Genomic DNA, 20,730 nt, shown 5'->3' on the forward strand with positions numbered 1-20,730 from the left:
AGGGAAACCCCACTGGAGAGATGCCACGGCATGAAGGGCTGGCAGGGTGAGCAGAGACTATCTGAGTGCACCAGATCTCCAGCCGGTGTAAATTGGCCATAGTTCCATTGGTGTCAATGGGACAGATCCCCAGCCGGTGTAACTGGCATAGCTCCATTGGTGCCAATGGGCCAGATCCCCAGCCGATGTAAATTGGCCATAGCTCCATTGGTGTCAATGGGCCAGATCCCCAGCCGGTGTAACTGGCATAGCTCCATTGGTGTCAATGGGCCAGATCCCCAGCTGGTGTAAATTGGCATAGTTCCATTAGTGTCAATGGGCCAGATCCCCAGCCAGTGTAAATTGGCTATAGCTCCATTAGTGTCAATGGGCCAGATCCCCAGCTGGTGTAAATTGTCTCCACTGACATCCATGGACTGGGCCCTTTGCATCAGCCGGGGATCTGGCCCTAAATAATTAGCCATTCTAGCCCAGTGCAGGGCGGGACCTGGTCCAGGTCTTTCCATGCTAAACAATGCAAGATGAGGAATCGCAGGGAGTGGGTCAGGAGACTTAGTAAGGAAATAGGACTCCTGGAAGGGGATTGGGGTCTAATGGTTAGAGCTGGGCTGGGAGGCAGGACTTCTGGGTTCCATTCCAGTCACAGAGAGGGGAGTGGGGTGTGGTGAGTGAGAGCAGGGGTCGGTTTGTACAGCCTGTGTTTCTGAGGTGCTGGCCACAGGCCGCAGGGATCTGTCCCTCTCTGGCACATCCTGTAAGGCACAGTTACGTGCCTGGCTCCCGATTGCCCGGACCCCAGCCACAGGGAGGGAGGGAGGGAGGGAGAAAGCCGTAATTGTCTGTGATGAGCTTGTAGCGGGAATAATCCCTCGCTGACAGATGGCTCCAGGGTCCATTCCCTTATGTAAGGGATAAAGGGGGAAGTGGATTACTGGCGCTATCCCATTGCGCTGCCCTTCAGATGGGATTAGGGTCTTCATTATACAAACCAGGCTACCTAATCAGATGCTCCCTGGCTGAGCCGTGGGTGGATGGCTGCCTGTGCTGGGGGGAGATGGAGTCAGTCCCAGGGGGATTTTGGATAATTTAGGACAAATGGACTGTGCTTGTCCCCAGTAGACCTGTGTGCAACCATGCCAAAGCCTGGTCAGTCATCCCTCCATTGGCCATCTGGAGGGGAGTGGGATCTAGTGGTTAGAGCAGGGGGACTGAGCATTAGGACTTCTGGGTTCTATTCCCAGCTGCAGGAGGGCACTGGGGTCTGGTGGATGAGAACAGGGGCAGCTGGGAGTCAGCATAGCTGGGTTGTGTTCCCGGCTCTGGAATGGTAGTGGGGTCTAGTGGTTATAACACGGGACTGAGACACTGGGATCAGTACTGATTCCCATAGTACAGTGCCAACTACTGAGCCCCGACTCTGCTCCCTCCAACTCTAGCACTGCACAGGGGCACTGGGGTCTGCACTCACTGTGGTGGGGTGGGGGAAGCACCTCCTACTGGGCCCCATTCCCTGAATCCTAGTCATCCCATGGGGGTCCCTGCTGATCCTCCCATCTCCTCAGAATCTGCAGGGCTGAGATATTGCCTGCACGAGGAGGGGAAGGGGGGTGGGTGTTTTAACAGGAGGGTGCTACAGACCCCTTGTGGGTTTGCAAATCAGAGCCAAGAGGCCAACCTCCCCAGTAGCTCTGTCTGTGCGTCTGTCTCCATCTCTCTGTCTGTGCACCAGATGCATCATCGACTCCCCAGACAGAGAGCACTTGTGTGGTTGTTTATTTCATGATCTCACGTGCACACACACATGTGCACACATGCCGCATGCACACACACACACACTCTGCCCTTTCCCAGGCACCGCTCTCCTTTCTGCAGCTGTCATTTCCAATCGCCATCCGGGGACCCCATTCCAGCAGGCTCAGCAGGAGGGTGGGAGAGGCAAACTGGGGAGCCATGGAAAAAGAGCTCACACTAACAAGGCACATGTCAGGGAGGAAGGCAGTGGGATCCAGCGGTTAGAGCTGTGGGATTAGGAGTAAGGCTCCAGGGTTCTACCTCCAGGTCTGGACAGGGAGAGGGGCCTAGTGGGTCACAGCAGGGTGGGCTGAGAGTCAGGACTCCTGGGTTCTGTCCCCAACTCTGGGCTGTTTGCAGCATGGGCAGGCAAGTACCTCTCCCTAAGGGAGCCTGGATGGGGGTCATTCAGCCTTTAGGGTGCTAGAGTTCTGCTGTGCTAGACCCCAACACCTGCCCTGGGGCCTCGCTCCCCTCCCATCTTACTGGAGTAACTGCGTCCCCCAGGGATCTCTGTACAACCCACCCCAGGCTCCACCTCAGAGGTGGCTGCATCTCAGTGGCAGGTGCAGGGTACTAGGGCAGTATATTTCTGCAGGATTGTAGCCTCTAGTTTGCAATGCATGCTGGGGATTACACACACACACACACACACACACACACTGGAGTGTACCTTGCGACCCATGCTTGTTCCTGGCATGAGGGGTCCCCTGGCATCCTGCCGCCTTGCCTTGGTTCCTGCCAGAAGCTCTTGGTAGGATTGTGGCTTTTCGGGGTCATGAAGGCTTTAGCTGAGATCTGTACAGCCTCGGGGTTCGGGCAGGAAAGGTACCAATTGGGCAGCCAATCCACAGGCCCACGCCGGCTCCTCACACACCCACACAAAGTGGAACAACATTTTATCTTTCCCTTGGCCAGAGTGATCGACCTATGGATCTGTATAGAGCGGGGGGCTTGTCCCCAGGGCAGGCAGAGGGGGATGGGCTAGCTGCGGGAAATGAGACACAGAGACTCGCCCCTCTAGGGGGCACTGACTGATTCAGCCCTAGGGCAGAGGACAGGTTGGCTGGGGGGAGCTAAGTTGGTGAGTCAGGCCATTTCCCAGCAGAGAGATGGATGAGTCCGGGGGTCCCTCTAGGATGGGATGAGAGACCTTGGGGGAGGGGAGTTCTCCCCCCCCACTCCCGCTCTGGGGATTTATGAATCCAGCAGCAAATAAACTTGGGCGGGGACGGGAGATTCAAAGCTCCGCTGTGCAGAGTGGAAATGACGGGTGCCTCCCCCGGGGCCAGGAGCTTCCAAAAATAGCCCCTCCATGCGCAGCCTGCCTCAGGGAACGTGGGCAAAATTGGCCTCCAAAGCATCATCCCCCAACCCAGCTGGCACCCAGCCCCCACCCTCTGTCCCTCCCAACTCTGCAGGCACTCAGCCCCCCAGTATCCCTCCCAACCCAACCGGCACCCAGCCCCCCACTGTCCCTGCTGGTACCCAGCACCCCCCCACTGTCCCTCCCAACCCAGCCAGCACCCAGTCCCTGCCCACTGTCCCTCCCAACTCTTCAGGCACTCAGCCCCCCCACTATCCCTCCCAACCCAACCAGCACCCAGCCCCCCGCACTGTCCCTCACAACCCTGCTGGCACCCAATCCCACCCCCCGTCCCTCACAACCCAGCCAGCACCCAGTGCCCCTGCTCCCATCCTCCAGGTCCTCCAGCCCTGCTAGCACCCAACACCCCCATCCCCCACTGTCCCCCAACCCTGCTGGCATCCCCTCACTCCCATCCCCCACTGCCCACCATCCCCACCCCCACTGACCCCTCTGCCTAGTCAGCACCCAACCCTCCACCCCCATTCCCCACTATCCCACCAACCGAACCGGCACCCAATCCCTATTCCCCACTGTCCGCACAACCCTGCTGCATCCAACCCCCTGCTTCCTCCCCAGCTGCATCACCCACTATCCACCCCAACCCCACCAGCACCCAACCCCCATGTCCTACTGGTGTCCACCACAACCCCTTCCAGCCCCCAACTTTTGCCCCTGCCATTCCTTCCTGAACATCATCCCTCACTGTCTCCCTCACTGGCACCCAACCCCCTGTCCCTGCCAGCCCCACACTGCTGCCCATTCCCCACTGTGTCCCCCTGCCAGCATCACCTGCCCTCCATCTCCCATCCAATCCCACATCCCCCTATTCCCCACTTCCGCCCCTTCACCCAGCCCCTGCTGGTACCAAAACCTATCCCCTACTTGACTCCCTTCCTCCTGGCCCCCCCTTCACTTCTTCCAGCTCCCTTCTATACCTCAAGTAGCCCCACTGTGCACTGACCACTAGACCCCACTCTCACCCCCTCACGCCCACGCCCTGAGACTACCCCAAATGCACACACCCAGCAAGGTGTCAGCACACCTAGCCCTCCTGCTCTGTGCCATGTTCCAGCACTTCTGCCCCCCACCCCGGTGTCACTCCCCCACCAGGCCTGGCGGATGAAGTATTGTTTTATGGATCACAGGATAGACTGGCAACGAGCTAATAATGGAGACACCCAATCAATGCGTCACTGTAATGAACTCAGCGCTGACAACACCCTCCCATCCGCCCACCTGGGCATCCACGCCCCACCCCACTGAGGCAGGGGATCTAATGGTTAGAGAAGGGGGATGGACAGTCAGAACCCCAGGGATCTATGTTTGGCTCTGGGAGGGGGGGGGGGGAGTTGGGACACTTGGGTTCTATCCCAGGTCTGGGAGGAGAGTGGTGACTAGTGATTAGATCAGCTGCAGTGATTGACACTTGGACAACACCTCCATTGCCTGCTAATCCCCAGATCAGTGTGTAAATCCTCTTGCTCAGTGAAGCTGGAAAGGGGGGATTGTTTTCAAAAAATAATGATAATCTGCTTCTGCTTATTTTTATGATCCATCTACCTACTCCTCCCTGGGGGAAGAATGGGGGGCGGGGAATGGGACTGAGACAGGATTCATTAGCTCTAACGGATTGAGATATGTAATAGGATTGGAGGCCTGGAGGGGGATGGCCAACCGGGTTAGGGCCTTATCCCCCAGCAGCTCCCAGCTGTGAGGGGACGTGGGCGCTTGTGTGCATTCAAACAGCCAGCGCTATGTGGGGTGGGGGTGCCAGGGGGTTTATCCTCCAGTAGTAGGATGGTGGCCCAGGTCCCTGGACTATCCCTGTTAAACAAAGAATTTAGTGTCTGGCTTCTTTGTGGGCAGGACAGCAAAAGGAGACGTCTGCCTAATGGACTGGGAATCAGGACTCTTGGCTTCTATTCCCAGATCTGGACGGGGAGTGGGGTCTACTGGTTAGAGCAGGAGGGCTGGGCACCAAAACTCCTGGGTTATATTCCCACCTCTGCCACTAACCTCCCAGGACAAGTCCCTTCCCCCTCAGTGCCTGTTTCCCTCTCCCCACCCTTTGTCCACATAGACTGTGAGGGCTCGAGGGCAGAGACCATCTCTCCCTATGTCTGTGCAGCACCCCCGACAGGGCCCTGACCTCAGTGGGTGGCCTCTTAATGCTCCTGCAATATCTGTAAGGACCCCCATCACCTTCCAGGGGTCATCAGCTGGGATTTGGACCTTCAGCCCCAAAATCTCAGGCTAAGGGTATTATGTTGATAGCAGTAGCAGGGCCGTTAACCATTTATGTTGACCACCCCCAGTGGCAGTAGGCGGTACTGCACCCTGCCATGCCCAGCAGCGACATTACCAGTGGGACTGTGCCCCGGACTGTATTGCTTGATGCCAGGATAACCTTTTGCCTCCTGTCTGCCTTGCAGTGGATGGGTGCATTCACCGGGCCGCCGGGGAGCTGCTCAAAGAGGAATGCCGATCCCTGAATGGGTGTGAGACAGGGAAAGCCAAGCTCAGCTGTGGATACCGGCTCCCTGCCAAATGTGAGTGTCACCGGCCGGGGGCCTTGTCTGTAGCATCTGTCGGGTCCATCAGGCCAGGCTGCAGCACCGTGGCTTGGTGATGCCATGGCACACGCATTGCTGCTTTGTGCAGCACACAGGACATCACAGGTTCAGCTCCCCAGGGAATCAGGTGCAGAAGGGGTGGCCTGTTGAAGAGAAAGCCTGGCCCACTGGGTAGAGGGCTAGCCAGAGGCTTAGGAGAGCCAGGTTCAAATCCCTGCTCAGCCCCAGGCTTCCGGTGGGACTCTGGACAAATCATCGTGACTCAGTTTACCATCTGTGTATAACAGGGATAACAGCACTGCCCAGCCTCACACATTAAAGTGTGTGTGTGGAGGGAGCAGGGAATCAGGGAGACATATTTCAATTGCTTTGATACTCTGGTTTAGGTACCTGACACAGAGAGATCTGGGTCTCTGACTCTGAGCAGTCACTGGACATACTGGTGTAAACAGCTCCTGGGTAGCACTTTGCCTGGTGCAGGAGAAGCAGGACACAGATGCCCAGAGCTGGGCAGAGTGTGTTTGTGTGAGTTCAGCAGGAGACCTGAGTCCCAGCAAGTCAGCTGGTCGCTTATACAGCGTGTGTGACAGTCACACCTCTACTCCTGCAAACATGCACATGTATACACACACATTGGTGCATGTACACACTGCCTGCACATACACCCACTCCTGCTTGCATGTCCACACCTGCACAACACACAATCCTGGAGGTGCGTGCACATGCTGTCAGCACATCCAGACGTGCACCCCCCACCACCCGAGTTTCATCACCTGCATGCCAGCAGAAGCACATGTGGAAAACAAGCCGCGTCTGGGGATTTGCCTCATTGGGCTCCCCGAAAGATGTGGCACAAACTGCCCAGTGCTTCCTGCTGCCATCCCTCAGTGCGGGGAGCTGGGCTGGCTGGAGGCCCAGCTGGAGGGGGCTGGCCAGGAGAATCCCAGCTCTGAATGGGAGCAGAGCACTGGGAAATCTGGCTTTGGGTGATTGGGTGTGGATGAGAAGGGGTCCTGGTGTGTGTGTATAAAATGCGGTTGTGTGTAAAGCTGGGTCAGGTTGGCTGTGTGGTGGATCTGTCAGATTGTGGACTTGGCGGCCTGTTAGGTTGTGGAGTTGGGGTGGGTGCGAGAAGCAGTGTGATCCTCCCCCCTGTGTTTCGGAGCCAGCCCCATGGGGATGCACTGCAGTGGCCCAGCCAACTGCTCTGCTGTGGTCATCAAGGAAAGGCAGGGCCACATCCATATGCCCAGCCAGGCCCTCGGATCAGGAGGCCTGCAGGGCAGACCATGTCTGTGGGCTGCTCTAACCACCAGGCTCCACTCCCTTCCATGAGTCTAGCTCCCAGCCCCCTGCCCTAACCACTGGACTCCATTCCATTCCCAGAGCTGGGCGTGACCCCAAGAATCCTGGCTCCCTGTTCTAAAGCCCTTTCTTTCATTCCTTGTGAATTTGCTGCCTTCCAGTGACATCTTGTGGCAAGTAGTTCCACAGCTTATTGTGTATGTGTGACTGTGTGCATAAAAAGTAGTGTGTGTGTGACTGTGTAAAGCAGTGTGTGTATAAAGCAGTGTGTACCTCAAGTGTGTCAGTGTGTATGTAAAGCAGTACATCTGCATGTGTAAAGCTCTGTGTGTGTGTAAAGCAGGGTTGGGCAGGGTTCCCCAGTGTCACCCCCATGCTGTGCCCCGGGGGTCTGTCTTTCACTGCCATCAGACAACCTTGGATTGAGGAGACCCCAGGTAGCTGGTGACTCCCCACCCCTGAGCTGTGCATTCCCTACCAGAGCAGAGGCACAGAGAGCTGGGGTCCCCCTCATGATCTGGGTGGAAGGGAGGGGGGAGGAATGAGGTCTGCCAGGGATGCGGGAGGTTGTTCTCAACTACTCCCCCCAAGTCTCACCAGCTGCATTGTGGAATGACGTGCGACTGATGCCTGGGAGAGGGGGGCCATGCACAGCATCATGTGCTCTGCTCAGGGGGGTTCCCCTGCAGGGCATTGCAATGTTGGGCAAAGTGGGGGGCTGCAACCCCATTGGGTTATTGCAAATGGCTGGAGTCTTTGTGCTGAGCCCGACCCAGAAGGTGGGGCACTGGACTGGGAGTCAGGATGCTTGGGGTCTATTGCCATTTACCTTGGGCAAGTCCCTTCCACTCTGTGCAACTCTGTTTTCCCACCCAGCCCCTGTGTATTTAGATGCAAGCTCTTCTGGTTAAGAACTGTTGACTGAGTTCAGGGCCCCATCGTGCCAGGCACTGCACAGACCCCCCGAGATCAGGGTCCCATTGTGCTGGGTGCTGCCCAGACCCCAACTGAGATCAGGGCCCCATCGTGTCAGGCACTGCACAGACCCCAACTGAGATGTTACACACCCCATGATATCATACACACCCCTCCCCATCCCACCCTCTCACAGACACGTACACTGGGCACAGGAAGCTCTCAGCCGATGCTGATCTGCAGGCCCGTTGGGACAGGCAGTGAGGAGAGGAGATGCCCCCCTGCTCTTCCCTGCAGCATAGCTCCTCCTAACACCATCCTGGGGCAGAGGGGCCAGTGCTGATAGTGAGGGGGGAGAGCACCTTGCACCCTGCAGCTCCTCACAGCCCCCCACCCAGCACCACCTGCAGCATTGGGGAGATCTGTCATGCAGGCCCCTGGCTGCTGGCCATGCGTATTATCAATAACTTCCCGGAGCAGGGCGGGGTGTGAACAGCACTCTATTTATCAAGCTACTATTATAGACAAGGGCAGCAAATGCAAAGTGCTATCGGCCAGGCTGTAAGGGAGAGGCATGGGGTGGGGTGGGCAGCAATACTCTGTGCAAATGACGGGGGCAGGGGAGTGGTATGGTTGTGATCACGCACACCCTGATCTCACACTCACACTGTAATCTCACACACACTGATCTCACACACATTGATCTTACACACTGATCACACTCACACACTGATCTCACACACAGATCTCAACTCACACACTGATCTCACAAACTGATCTCACACACACTGATCTCACACTCACACACTGATCACACACTCATCACACACACATTGATCTTACACACTGATCACACATACTGATCTCAACTCACACACTGATCTCACACAGATTAACCTCACACACATTGATCTTACACACAGTTCTCAACTCACAGTGATCTCACACACACTGATCTCACACACTCTGATTTTACACACTGATCTCACACACCCTGAACTGAACTCACACACTGATCTCAACTCACACATTGATCTTACACAAACTGATCTCACACACACTGATCTCAAGCACACACATCTATCTCACACACACTGATCTCACACTCACACACTGATCTCACCACACTGATCTCTCACACACATTGATTTTACATCCTGATCACACATATGCTGCACACTCACTCACTGATTTCACACATACTGATCTCAACTCACACACAGATCTCACACTCATACACTGATCTTACACAAACTGATCTCACACACACTGATCTCAAACACACACATCTATCTCACACACACTGATCTCACACTCACATATGGATCTCACACCCTGATCTCACACACATTGATCTTACACAAATTGATCTCACATTCACACACTGATCTCAGGCACACACATCTATCTCTCACACACTGATCTCTCACACTGATCTTAAACACAGTGATCTCACACACTGATCTTTCACACTCATCTCACACTCACACACTCATCTCACACATACTGATCTCATACACACACACTGATCTCACACTCACATATTGATCACACACAAATACTGATCTCACACTCATTGATCTCACACACACACTGATGTCATACACACACATGCACTGATCTCACACACATACTGATCACTCACTGATTTCACTCTCTGATCACCAGGGATCCTAGAAATCCATTTGCCAGGGGAAAACACAGAATTGTGCATTTTTATGGAGACTCTTTAGTTTTTACTTTTTATGAAAAAATAAACACATATACAGTAGAGCCCTGTTTATCCGGCTCTCAGTATTAACCAAACCACAAGCTGCCTGGGGCCACCCTGGGCTGACCATGCATCAGCCCCAGCCCCGGCTGCCTGAAGCTGACTGCCCATCAGCCCCAGCTCCACCTGCCCATCAGCCTCAGCTGCAGCCAGCCCCAGGCAGCTGGTGTTTCGGTCAAATCCAGAGAGCCAGATAATGGAGGCTCGGCTCTATGGGGTTCTACTGTATACCAATAAAAATTGTATTCAACTGATACCTATATATATTGTGGCATGGGGAACTAAAGTTCTGTGTTTAATTTTAATAGTGGAAAAACAAAGATTTCTATGATTTTTCATCAGAGAATTTTGGCTTTTTTATCATGGAAAACTAGGATCCCTGCTGATCACACACTCCAATCTCACACACTGATCATGCACACATGCACACATAGAGATCACAACAATGATTTCACACACAAGCACACACTGATCTCACCCTCTGATCACACACACATACTGATTATATACACATGCTGATCTCCCATGCACACACATTGATCTCTCTCACACATTGATCTCTCTCCCTCTCTCTCTCTCACACACAAATGCACACACACTGATCTCACACAAACACATTGATAACACACTCTGATCTCACACCCACACAGATCTCTCTCTCTCACACACACACACATACACACAAACACTCTGCAAACCACCTCCTGGAGGGAGTCCCCAGCTCCAGAGCTGGTCAGGGGGTAGGTGGGGCAGGGGATGGATGGAGGCAGGCAGGGGATATGGCGGGTGATGGGGAGGAGGGACAGGCAGGCATGTAGGGAAGGGGTGGGTGCATCCAGGATCAACCCAGAGCAAAATCTAATAGGATGCACAAATAACATGATGGGGCCAATAAATAACTAGGGCAGAGAGAGACACACACACACCCAGCCAGAGGGGATAGGGTAGGGTCCTGAACCCCCCATGGCCCTGCACCCCCTGTGCTCCCTGAACTGTACCTTCTGCACCCCCTGTGCTCCCTGCACTGTCTCCCTGTGTCCCCTGCATGGCTGCTCTGTGACTCCAGCACTCCCTGTGCCTCCTGAACCCCCAGTGTCCCCTGCACTGCCGCTCTATGCCCTCTGCACCCCTTGTACCCCCAGCACTGCCCCCCTGTGCCCTCTGTACCCCTTGTACCCCCTGCGCTGCCCCCTGTGCCCTCTGCACCCCTTGTACCCCCTGCACTGCTGCTCTGTGCCCTCTGCACCCTCTGTGCCCCCTGCACTGACCCTCTATGCCCCCTGTTCACCCTGCACTGCTGCTCTGTGCCCTCTGCACCCCCTGTGTCTCCTTCACTGCCCCTCTGTGCCCTCTGCACCCCCTGTGCCCCCTGCACTCCTGCTCTGTGCCCTCTTGCCTCTTCCGCCCCTGCAGTGTCACAGGGGTCCCCCTATGGTCCCATCCTGGCACGCTTCACTCCCCGCCTGGTCCATCCCTCGCATTGGGAAGGAAGTGGGGTCTAGTGGTTAGAGTACCTGGCAGTAGATCGCCTGCCCCAATGAGGCTGGGGGGTTGGTTCCCCTCCCTCCCTGGCCTTTGTCCCCTGCTTGTGCCCCTCCCAACCATGGCTCTCTCTTGCAGCCTTGGAAAGGGCCCCTCCTGCCAAGCCTCCCCAACTTCCTGCTGGGACTGAATGTCCCTGCACAGCTCGGCTCTCCCTGTGGCCCCAAGAGCCCGTTCTCTGTGCCTGCAGGGCTGGAGGGTTCCTAGAGCCCCCAGTGCCAGGGACAGCAGCCTGGGCCTCACCCCATCCCCATCCCCTGCAGTGCTGCCCTCAGAGCTGGTGCCTGCTCTGTGCTGCAGGGGGCACTGTGCCCTCCCAGCCAGAGCTGGCCTCAGCTTCACCACACAAGGGGGTGCTGTGCTTCAGGTAGTGGGCTGGGGGGCTCAGCAGAGTGCTGGATCCCAGGATAAACAGCTGCCACACACCCCCTCTCCACCAATAAACCTCTCTCCCTTACCTGACAGCGTGTCTGCTCCTGTTGCAAGATCTATACCCCAGGGGGATTTAGGGAGCTGCCATTAAAACACAGCAGCATGCTCCCAAAACACCCTACAACAACAAAGCACCTGAGCCTCAAACTCCCAATACACCCTGCTACACTGGGGCCCTGATTTCAGTCGGGGTCTGGGCAGCGCCGGGTACAATGGGGGCCCTGATCTCAGTCAGAGTCTGCGCAGTGCCTGACACAATGGAGCCCCACTCACACTGAAACAACTGGCATTTACACAAGCAGCAGGACTGGGCACAACAGTAGCCAGGCAGCCTGGGCTGAATGGAGCCGGCACCTCCCTGGGTGGTACGAGTCACTGCCGGAGCCCACCGGCTGCTGGGGATTGTCAGAGTGTGGGGGGGGAGGGGGGGAGGCTGGGAGCCAGAACTCCTGGGTTCTGTCTCTGGCGGGGAAGTAGGGTCTAACAGTTAAAGTTGGGGGGGGCTGGGAGCCAGGACTCCTGGTTCTGTCCCAGCGCGAGGAGGGGCACAGGCTGTTTTGCAGCCAGGCAGGTGTCAGGGCCATTGCTGCGGGAGCTGAAGGACAAGCAGCTGCTGATTGATGGGGCATGAAGCAGGGCTCAGACCTTGGGCTGACAGCTCCTCTGTTCAGCGACAGGACCTTGGGAGGACTCTGGCTGGGGGGCATGTCTGTGGGTTAGAGTGCAGGGGCTGGGAGCTAAGTCTCTTGGGTTCTGTGCCTGGCTCCGGGCGGGGGTGAGATCCAGTGGGTCAGAGCAGGGGGCTGAGAGTCAGGATTCCTGGGTTCCACCCATATTGGGCAAAGGTTAGGAAGGGCTCTGCATCCCATGCTGCCCCCAAGAGAGCAAAGCCAGGCCTGGGGGTGGACAGCAGCTGGGGAAGGGGCAGGGGGTACTGGGGGATCTTATCAAGACATTTCCAGACCCGGGTCTAAGATCAAACCAGTCCCAGGGCCAGGTGGGCACAGTGCTGGGGAGAAATGACAGCTCTGACCTTTGCTCAGCGCTCTCTGCATGTGTGTGTCAGGAATAGGAAATAGATGGGTGGTCCCCAGTCATAGAATCACAGAATATCAGGATTGGAAGGGACCACAGGAGGTCATCTAGTCCCACCCCCTGCTCAAAGCAGGACCAATCTCCAACCCCAGATCCCTAAATGGCCCCCTCAAGGATTGAACTCACAACCCTGGGTTTAGCAGGCCAATACTCAAACCACCACCACCACCATGCTATCCCTCTGCCCAGTCCCCTGTGGCTCCCACCTTCCATCCCCAGCTTCAAAACCAACCCCCTGTCACTCATGCAATGAGCTGCCTGGTCTCTGTTGTCAGCGTTGCAGTTCAGTTCAATTGGTAATCAGTGCTCAGGGGCTGCAGGTCGGGACTGAGGGGCACCGGCGGAGCTGGGGGGGAGCCCTGGCTGAGATAGTTGCGGGGGAGGGAGGGGTTCTCTGTTCATTATTGGGTGACCTGGGGGGGAAGCAGTCGGGCTGTGGGCAAGATAACCCTCCTCACCCCCAGGGTTGGCAAAACTGATCCTTGATGCCCAGCATTCTATGCAACGTGTGTGAATGTCCCACACCCCACCCCGGCCCCAAGCAGCGTACAGCATCCTTGTCTGACATGAAAACGGGCGAAGGGAGCGTGATGGGAAGGTCATCTCCCAGTGGGGGCCCAATTAATATACATCCCTGTCCAGGGAGAACGGGATGGACAGACGAACCCAGAGCAAGAGGGATGCCTGAGGGCCAGGCAGTCTGGTGGCGTGGTGGGCAGAGCTGGGCAGAGGATTTGCTGCTGGTTCCAAAAAGTTGGGGGGGGATTGTTTTGGGTTGAACCGAAAATGAAACTGCGGGGAAGCTTTGGCCAAGGTGGAACTGGAGGACAGACTCAATGTTTATTCTCTGTGGACGCTCGGAAAGGGCCAGCCATTGCCAAGGCCCCAGGCAGTCCTGGTTCTCAGGGCATCGGTCACTAACTCCGAGGCCTGAGCTAGCCTGGCGGAGCGGGAGTCAAGGGCTGGGCAGCCACATGGTGCTGTCTGAGACGGGGAGAGATCTGTGACACCGGGTGCCAGCTGGGAGTGGGGTGGGGAGCCAGGAGATCAACCCAAGACCAGGCACACAGGATGCATGGGGAGCACTCCAACGCCCCCAAGCCGGGGTTGGCTTTTCGCACCAGACTGTGTCACATGGGGCGCTCAGCACCAGATTTGTGCCCACATGGACCCATCTCACTGGGCCACTCTGGGACCAGAGCCGGGGGGGCCCGTGGGGGTGAGGGAGACCAGCTGGGTGTTGGCAATGCAACTGTCACCTTCCAGCCAAATAAGGAGAGAGGGAGGGACAGAAGGAGGGACGTGTCTGGGGATCAGGGAGGGATGGATAGACAGGGGTGTCTGGGGAGGGAGGGATAGATGGGGGTGTCTAGGGAAGGAGGGAGGAATGGAGGGAGGGATAGATGGAGGTGTCTGGGGAAGAGGGAGGGATAGATAGATGGGGTGTGTGGGGAGGGAAAGAGGGAGGGAGGGATAGATGGGGTTGTCAAGGGAGGGAGGGAGGGATTGATGGAGGTGTCGGGGAAGGAAGGAGGGACAGATGGGGGTGTATGGGGAGGGAGGGATAGATGGAGGTATCTGGGAGGGGAGGAAGGGATAGATGGGGTGTCTGGAGAGGGAAGGAGGGAGGGATAGATGGAAGTGTCTGGGGGGGAGGGAGGGAGGGATAGATGGGGGTGTCTGGGGAGGGAGGGAGGGATAGATGGAGTGTCTGGGGTGGGAGGGAGAGATGGGGGTCTCTAGGGAGGGGGGGATGGAGGGATAGAGTCAAACAGGGTGTCTGGGGTGGAATGGAGGGAGGGATCAGCCTGGAAAAGCCCATTAAAACCATCCATTGCTAGGCCCAGCCTAGTTTCACTGCAGCCATCCCCCTCTCCTTGCCCCTTGGCTCAGGGGCACAGGGCTCAGTACTATGGTTTGTGCCCTGAGCCTGCCCACTGCCAAGTTAGGCTAAGTTGGGGCAGCTTATGAATGGAAGACTTTCCGGGCTGTGGGGCTCAGTAGGGGGTGCTCTCCTGTCGCAGTCAGTGCGGTGCTAGGGGTCGCTGTGTGGCAGGGCAGGGCTCAGTAGGGGGTGCTCTCCCCTCGCAGTCAGTGCGGCGCTAGGGGGCGCTGTGTGGCAGGGCAGGGCTCAGTAGGGGGTGCTCTCCCCTCGCAGTCAGTGTGGCGCTAGGGGGCGCTGTGTGGCAGGGCAGGGCTCAGTAGGGGGTGCTCTCCTCTTGCAGTCAGTGTGGCGCTAGGGGACGCTGTGCTCCAGGGCGGGGGGTCAGTAGGGGGTGCTCTCCCCTCACAGTCAGTGCATGCCCCAGTCCAGCACTAGGGGGTGCTGGGTGCGGGGCGAGGCCAGAGGGTCTCCCTAGCTCATCCCCCTGCCTTCCCCCGGTGCAGATGTCATTCACGCAGTGGGTCCCATTGCCCAGGGGGAGCCGAGTGCGTCCCAAGAAAAGGAGCTGGAGAGCTGCTACAAGAACAGCCTGAAACTGGCCGTGGAAAACAAACTCCGCACTGTGGTGAGAGAGCCTGGAGGTGCATGAGGAAGGGGCTGGGATTTGGTGGGGGTCATGCAGCTGGGGAGAAAGGAGGTTTATGCAAATGGAGAAGAGGTTGCAGAGGGCAGAGGAAGATGATGCAGGTTGGGACAGGGCGTTGTAGGGAGGGGTGCTATGAGGGACAGTGCTGTGGGAAGGCAGTGGGGGGATGGGGAGCAGTGTTTTGGAGGATGATGCTAGGGGGGGCGGGTGCTGGGCAGGCAGCGGTCTGGGGTGGCAGTTGTGTGGGGCATGGGGTCCTGGGGGTGGCGGGTGCTGCGGGGGTGGCAGGTGTCTCTCTCACCCACTGTCTCTCCTCCCCAGGCCTTCCCTTGTCTTTCCACAGGCGTGTTTGGTGAGTATGGGGCTGGGCCTGGGTCTTGACCCCTCTCCTGGGCTGGGGGCTCGCTCCAGGCCCTGGCTCTGATCCCTGCTGCTCTGCCCCCAGGGTACCCCAGCGATGCTGCGGCCGAGGTCGTCCTGAGGACGCTGCGGGAGTGGCTGGAGGTGAACAAGGAGAAGGTGAGGGGAAGCGTGGGCGCCCCCTGCTGGGCGGGGCAGGTCCACGAGCACCTCACTGCCCAGGGGAGCACGGGGGTGTGAACAGCAGGCGCACGCGGGAGCATGCGCGGGAACATGGAGGTGCTTGGGGCATTGTGCGCATGGGGGGAACTTTCTCATGGGTATGTGTGAGCATGCACATGAGTGTGAATGGGCTTGTGAGCATGCACGTTGGTGTTTGTGAGCATGCACATGGGTGACTGTGAATGTGCACGTTTATGCACATGAGTGTTTGTAAGCAGGCCTGTGGCTGTGCTCACACCATTGTGACCCGGGGAGAGGGGGGGTGATGATCAGGGGAGGAGTTGAGTCTTTTAAGGCCACGTGTCCAGACCTGCAGCTCTCAGCTCTGCCAACCCTTGAGTCCTCCCCCCACCCCCAAAGCTGGAGTCCCTCCCCACCACTGACCCACATCCCCTCTCACACCCGGCAGGTTGACCGGCTGGTGATCTGCGTCTTCCAGGAGAAGGATGAGGAGATTTACAAGGAGAAGCTGCCTCTCTACTTTCCCATTGGTATGCTCCCCCAACCTCCACCCCTCTGCTTCCTCATTGGTATGGCTCCCCTGACCTACACCCCTCTACTTCCCCCTTAGGATGGCCGCCCAGACCCCCATCTCTCTACTTCCCCATTGGTATCCCCACCCCCGACCTCAACCCATCTGCTTCCTCATTGGTATGGCTCCCCTTACCTACACCACACTACCTTCCCATTGGTACAGTGCCCCCAACCTCCACCCCTCTACATCCCCGTTAGTATGGCCGCCCAGACCCCCATCTCTCTACCTCCCCATTGATATGCCCCCCCTGACCTCCACCCCTCTGCTTCTCCATTAATATGGCCCCCCAGACCCCCACCTCTCTACTTCCCCAGTGGTACAGACCCCCCTAGACCTCCACCCCTCTACTTCCTCATTGGTATGGCTCCCCTAACCTCCACCCCAATAATTCCCAATTAATATGCCCCCCCGACCCCCACTCCTCTACTTCCCCATTGGTACGGCCTCCCAGACCCCCACCTCTCTACTTGCCCATTGGTTTGCCCCCCCGACCTCCACCCTTCTACTTCCTCATCGGTATGTCCCCCCAAACTTTCACCTCTCTACTTCCCCATTGGTACAGTCCCCATGGATCCCCCTACAGTTCTCCCAACCCCTCCAGGACCCCCCCAACCCCTGGCCTCCAACCCATCAAGTTCCCCATTAGTTCAGCCCCCATAACCCCCTACTCTGACCCATAGGACTCTCCCCAGCCCCCCATTCCTCTAGTTCCCCATTGGTACAGCTCCCCTGCCCCACCAATCCCCTCATAGTCTCCCCCACTCTTCCCCCCTACCTCTCCTCACCAGTCCCTCAGGGCTCTCCTGTGATTCCCCTTATCCTGCAGGACCCTGTCAGCCAGCTTAAGAACATAAGAACGGCCTTACTGGGTCAGACCAATGGTCCATCTAGCCCCGTATCCTGTCTGTGACAGTGGCCAGTGCCAGGTGCCCCAGAGGGAATGACCACAAGAGGGCAATTGATCGAGTGAGCCATCCCCTGTCGTCCAGTCCCAGCTTCTGGCAATTAGAGGTTTAGGGACATGCAGAGCGTGGGGTACATCCCTGACCATCTTGGCTAATAGCCATTGGTGGACCTGTCCTCCATGAACTCATCCAATTCTTTTTTGAACCCAGTTAGACTTTTGGCCTTTACAACATCCCCTGGCAACGAGTTCCATGGGCTGACGGTGCGTTGTGTGAAGAAATACGGCCTTGTGTTTGTTTCAAACCTGCTGCCCGTTAATTTCATTGGGTGACCCACTGGTCCAGGTGTAATGGGAAGGGGTAACTAACACTTCCCCATTCACTTTCTCTACCCCAGTCCTGATTTCATAGACCTCCATCATATCCCCTTAGTTGCCTCTTTTCAGTCTCTCATACGGAAGTGGTTCTGTCCCCCTCATCGTTTTTGTTGCCCTTCTCTGCACTTTCTCCAATTCTACTGTATCTTTTTTGAGATGGGGCGACCAGAACTGCACGCAGCATTCAGTGTGTGGACGTATCAGGGCTTTATCGAGTGACATTATGATATTTTCTGTTTTATTATCTATCCCTTTTCCAATGGTTCCTAACATTCTGATAGCGTTTTTGATGGCTGCTGCACATTGAGCAGATGTTTTCAGAGAACTCGCCACAGTGACTCCAAGATCTCTCTTGAGCGGTAACAGCCAATTTAGAGCCCATCATTTTGTATGTAGAGTTGGGATTATGTTTTCCATTGTGCATTACTTTGCATTTTTCAACACTGAATTTCAGCTGCCATTTTGTTGCCCAGTAACCCAGTTTCGAGAGATCCCTCTGTAACCCTTTGCAGTCTGCTTTGGACTTAACTACCTTGAGTAGTTTTGTATCATCTGCAAACTTTGCCGCCTCACTGTTTACCCTTTTTTCCAGATCATTTATGAATATGTGGAATAGGACTGGTCCCAGAACAGGCCCCTGGGGGACACTGCTATTTATTTCTCTCCACTGTGAAAACTGCCATTTATCCCTACCCTTTGTTTCCTGTCTTGTAACCAGTTACTGATCTGTGAGGGGACCTTCCCTCTTATCCCCTGACTGCTTACCACTGCTCCCCCATAGCCTCTGCTCCTGGCCACCCCTCCCCCCGCATCTCTCCCCCCTGGGCCTTTCCCCCACAGCCTCCTGACCTGCACCCACATCCCCCCAACCCCTTCCCACCCTCCAGCCCAAAACCTTTGCCCATCCTCCTAGTGCCCTCCACCCCCCTACCTCCCTCCCCACCAGCCCTGGGCCCCACCCCTCAACTCATGCTTCTCCCCTTCCCATGGGAACATCCCCCTGCTGCCACTACCACCCCATACCTCCACCCTAGGCCCTGCACTCTTCCCCATCCAGCACATGGGGGCCCTTCCCCTCCCCCTTGTCCTGCCCCACACATATTCTGATGGACCCTGTGGGCACCCAGGGAGGGTAGATGGGGGCTTTCCCCCTTCCCCACTGGGCAATGGGTGTGTTTGGGAGAGGATTCCCCAGATTAACTCTCACCCTTCTCTTCTTTCTAGCCTGATCCTGACCCCATCCCTCCCCCCTGCAGGTAAGCAGAACCCAGCACCGTGTGCAGTGTGGGGAGCTCCCCTAACCCCAGAACCACATCATCTGGGATAGCAGGGGGTACTGAGGGGCACCAGCAGAGCTGGATAAGCGGGGGGCTGTGGGTCAGGACTGAGGGGTACTGGCAGAGCTGGGATGGCAGGGGGGCCATGCATCGGGACTGAGGGTCACTGGCAGAGCTGGAGGGCCAGAGCCCAGGGATAGGTTAGCAGGAGGCTGTGGGTTGGGATGGTGGGGCACTGGCAGAGCTGGGCTGGGATCCCATGGCTGACAAAGCAGGGGACTGTGGGTTGGGATTGAGGGGCACCGGCAGAGCTGGCAGAAGGAGCCGAGGGTTGGCCTAGTGGGGGGCTTCAGGTTGGGAATGGGGCACTGATTCCCATGACCAGTGGGGGTTGAGTACCAAAAGCTGCCTTCCTTTTGTCCCCACCCCATACACCTGCTCCTGGCCTGTTGCCCCCTGTTGCACAGATCTGACCCCGCGTCTTTCTTCCCCCACAGACGCCACCAAGCAGCTGGCAGCCCAGCCCTGAAAGGCCCCCAGAGATGCTGCCTGCCTCCCTTCTCTGCTGATTGTCCCCCAACCCCCACATTATTGCGCCCGTAAGAGAAAAGACCCCCCCACCTCCAACTTCAGCACCTTCCCTTCCCCCAGTGAGACCCCCCCCGCTTCCCACCCCAGCTAATAAAGTTATTTGCTTTGAATTATCGTGTTACTGCTGCTTTCTGGGAGAGTCCCTGTCCCAAGGCCCCTGACTGGGAGCTTCCTCAGAGTCGGGAGGTGCCTGGGTACGAGGACCCAACCTGGGTGACAGGTTGGGCGGTTTTGATGCTGTCCAGCAGGGGGTGGTAGGGCCAGACACAGAGCTGGGCTCATTCCCTCCAGCACGGACCAAGAAAAACACAACATGTGGGGAGGGTTTGGGGTCTGGACAGTGCAGGAATTCAGAGGCATGTGTCCCCTCTAGGCTCTTCAGTTGGGCCGTGCCGCATTCAGGACTCCTAGGGTCTATTGTGGGCGGGGGGGGGCTGTACTAAATGTCCCAGACTCGGATAGTGGTGTTTAGGGGACAGGGACAGTGACCCTAGACTCCAGCTCCCTGATTCCACGGGCAGGGCCCTGCATTGGTGAGAATCTACACACACACACACACACACACACACAAAATGGGGGTAGGTTAATGGGGGGGGGGCTAAGTAGGTGCCTTTAAAAGGCTTCTCCAGGCAGGCTCAGGCTGACAGCCAGGGCTGTGGGTCTTTGGGGAAGGGTTTGTGTAGCTTCTGGAGAGCCACAGATGTGAGGCAGGGCTGGTAACTGTCTAGCAGATAGTGGGGGGGGGGGGGGGGCTGGCTTGGAACCCAGGATTCCTCATTCTCAGCCTCCCCATACACTAGACACCCTCCCCCAATCCCTTCTAGACCTGAGGCTAGAACCCAGGAGTCCGGGGCCCTTCTGTGCCCTGCCTGGCCTAGCCATGAGACACTGCAGCTGCTCTCCCGCAGGAGGGTTCTCTCTGTTCCCCTCCCCTGCCAGGGCTGGCTCCCCCCATAGCTGGGGTTGGGGGCTGGAATTTAAAGACACCCCCCCCCAGTCACTGTTCTTCTGGGGGCTCCTGTTAGCAGTCAGGGAGGTGACCCAGAGGTTGTGGGAGGGGCTGGAAGCCAGGATTCCTGGCTTGTCTCCAGCACTCTGGGTGGGGATGGGATGTGGTGGTTATGGGGAGGGGGGGGGGG

General features: G+C 57.1%; 1 protein-coding gene across 4 annotated transcripts in view; it reads left to right on the top strand.

Annotated features, from left to right (window-relative positions):
- Positions 1-19,701, top strand: part of MACROD1 (mono-ADP ribosylhydrolase 1) — a 185,308-nt gene extending 165,607 nt beyond the window's left edge. For 3 of the 4 annotated variants that reach the window (XM_038409420.1, XM_038409418.1, XM_043518813.1), the window contains 7 exons: positions 5,593-5,709; positions 15,182-15,303; positions 15,646-15,676; positions 15,770-15,843; positions 16,316-16,397; positions 18,948-18,979; positions 19,498-19,701. In XM_038409420.1, coding sequence (XP_038265348.1) covers positions 5,593-5,709; positions 15,182-15,303; positions 15,646-15,676; positions 15,770-15,843; positions 16,316-16,397; positions 18,948-18,952 — 431 coding nt within the window. In that variant the 3' untranslated portion in view covers positions 18,953-18,979; positions 19,498-19,701. The remainder of the gene's footprint in view (positions 1-5,592; positions 5,710-15,181; positions 15,304-15,645; positions 15,677-15,769; positions 15,844-16,315; positions 16,398-18,947; positions 18,980-19,497) is intronic. The other variant, XM_043518814.1, reaches the window with a different exon arrangement.
- Positions 19,702-20,730: the final 1,029 nt, after the last annotated feature.

This window comes from Dermochelys coriacea, chromosome 7 (genome assembly GCF_009764565.3).
Source record: "Dermochelys coriacea isolate rDerCor1 chromosome 7, rDerCor1.pri.v4, whole genome shotgun sequence".
NCBI classification, from domain to species: domain Eukaryota; kingdom Metazoa; phylum Chordata; order Testudines; family Dermochelyidae; genus Dermochelys; species Dermochelys coriacea.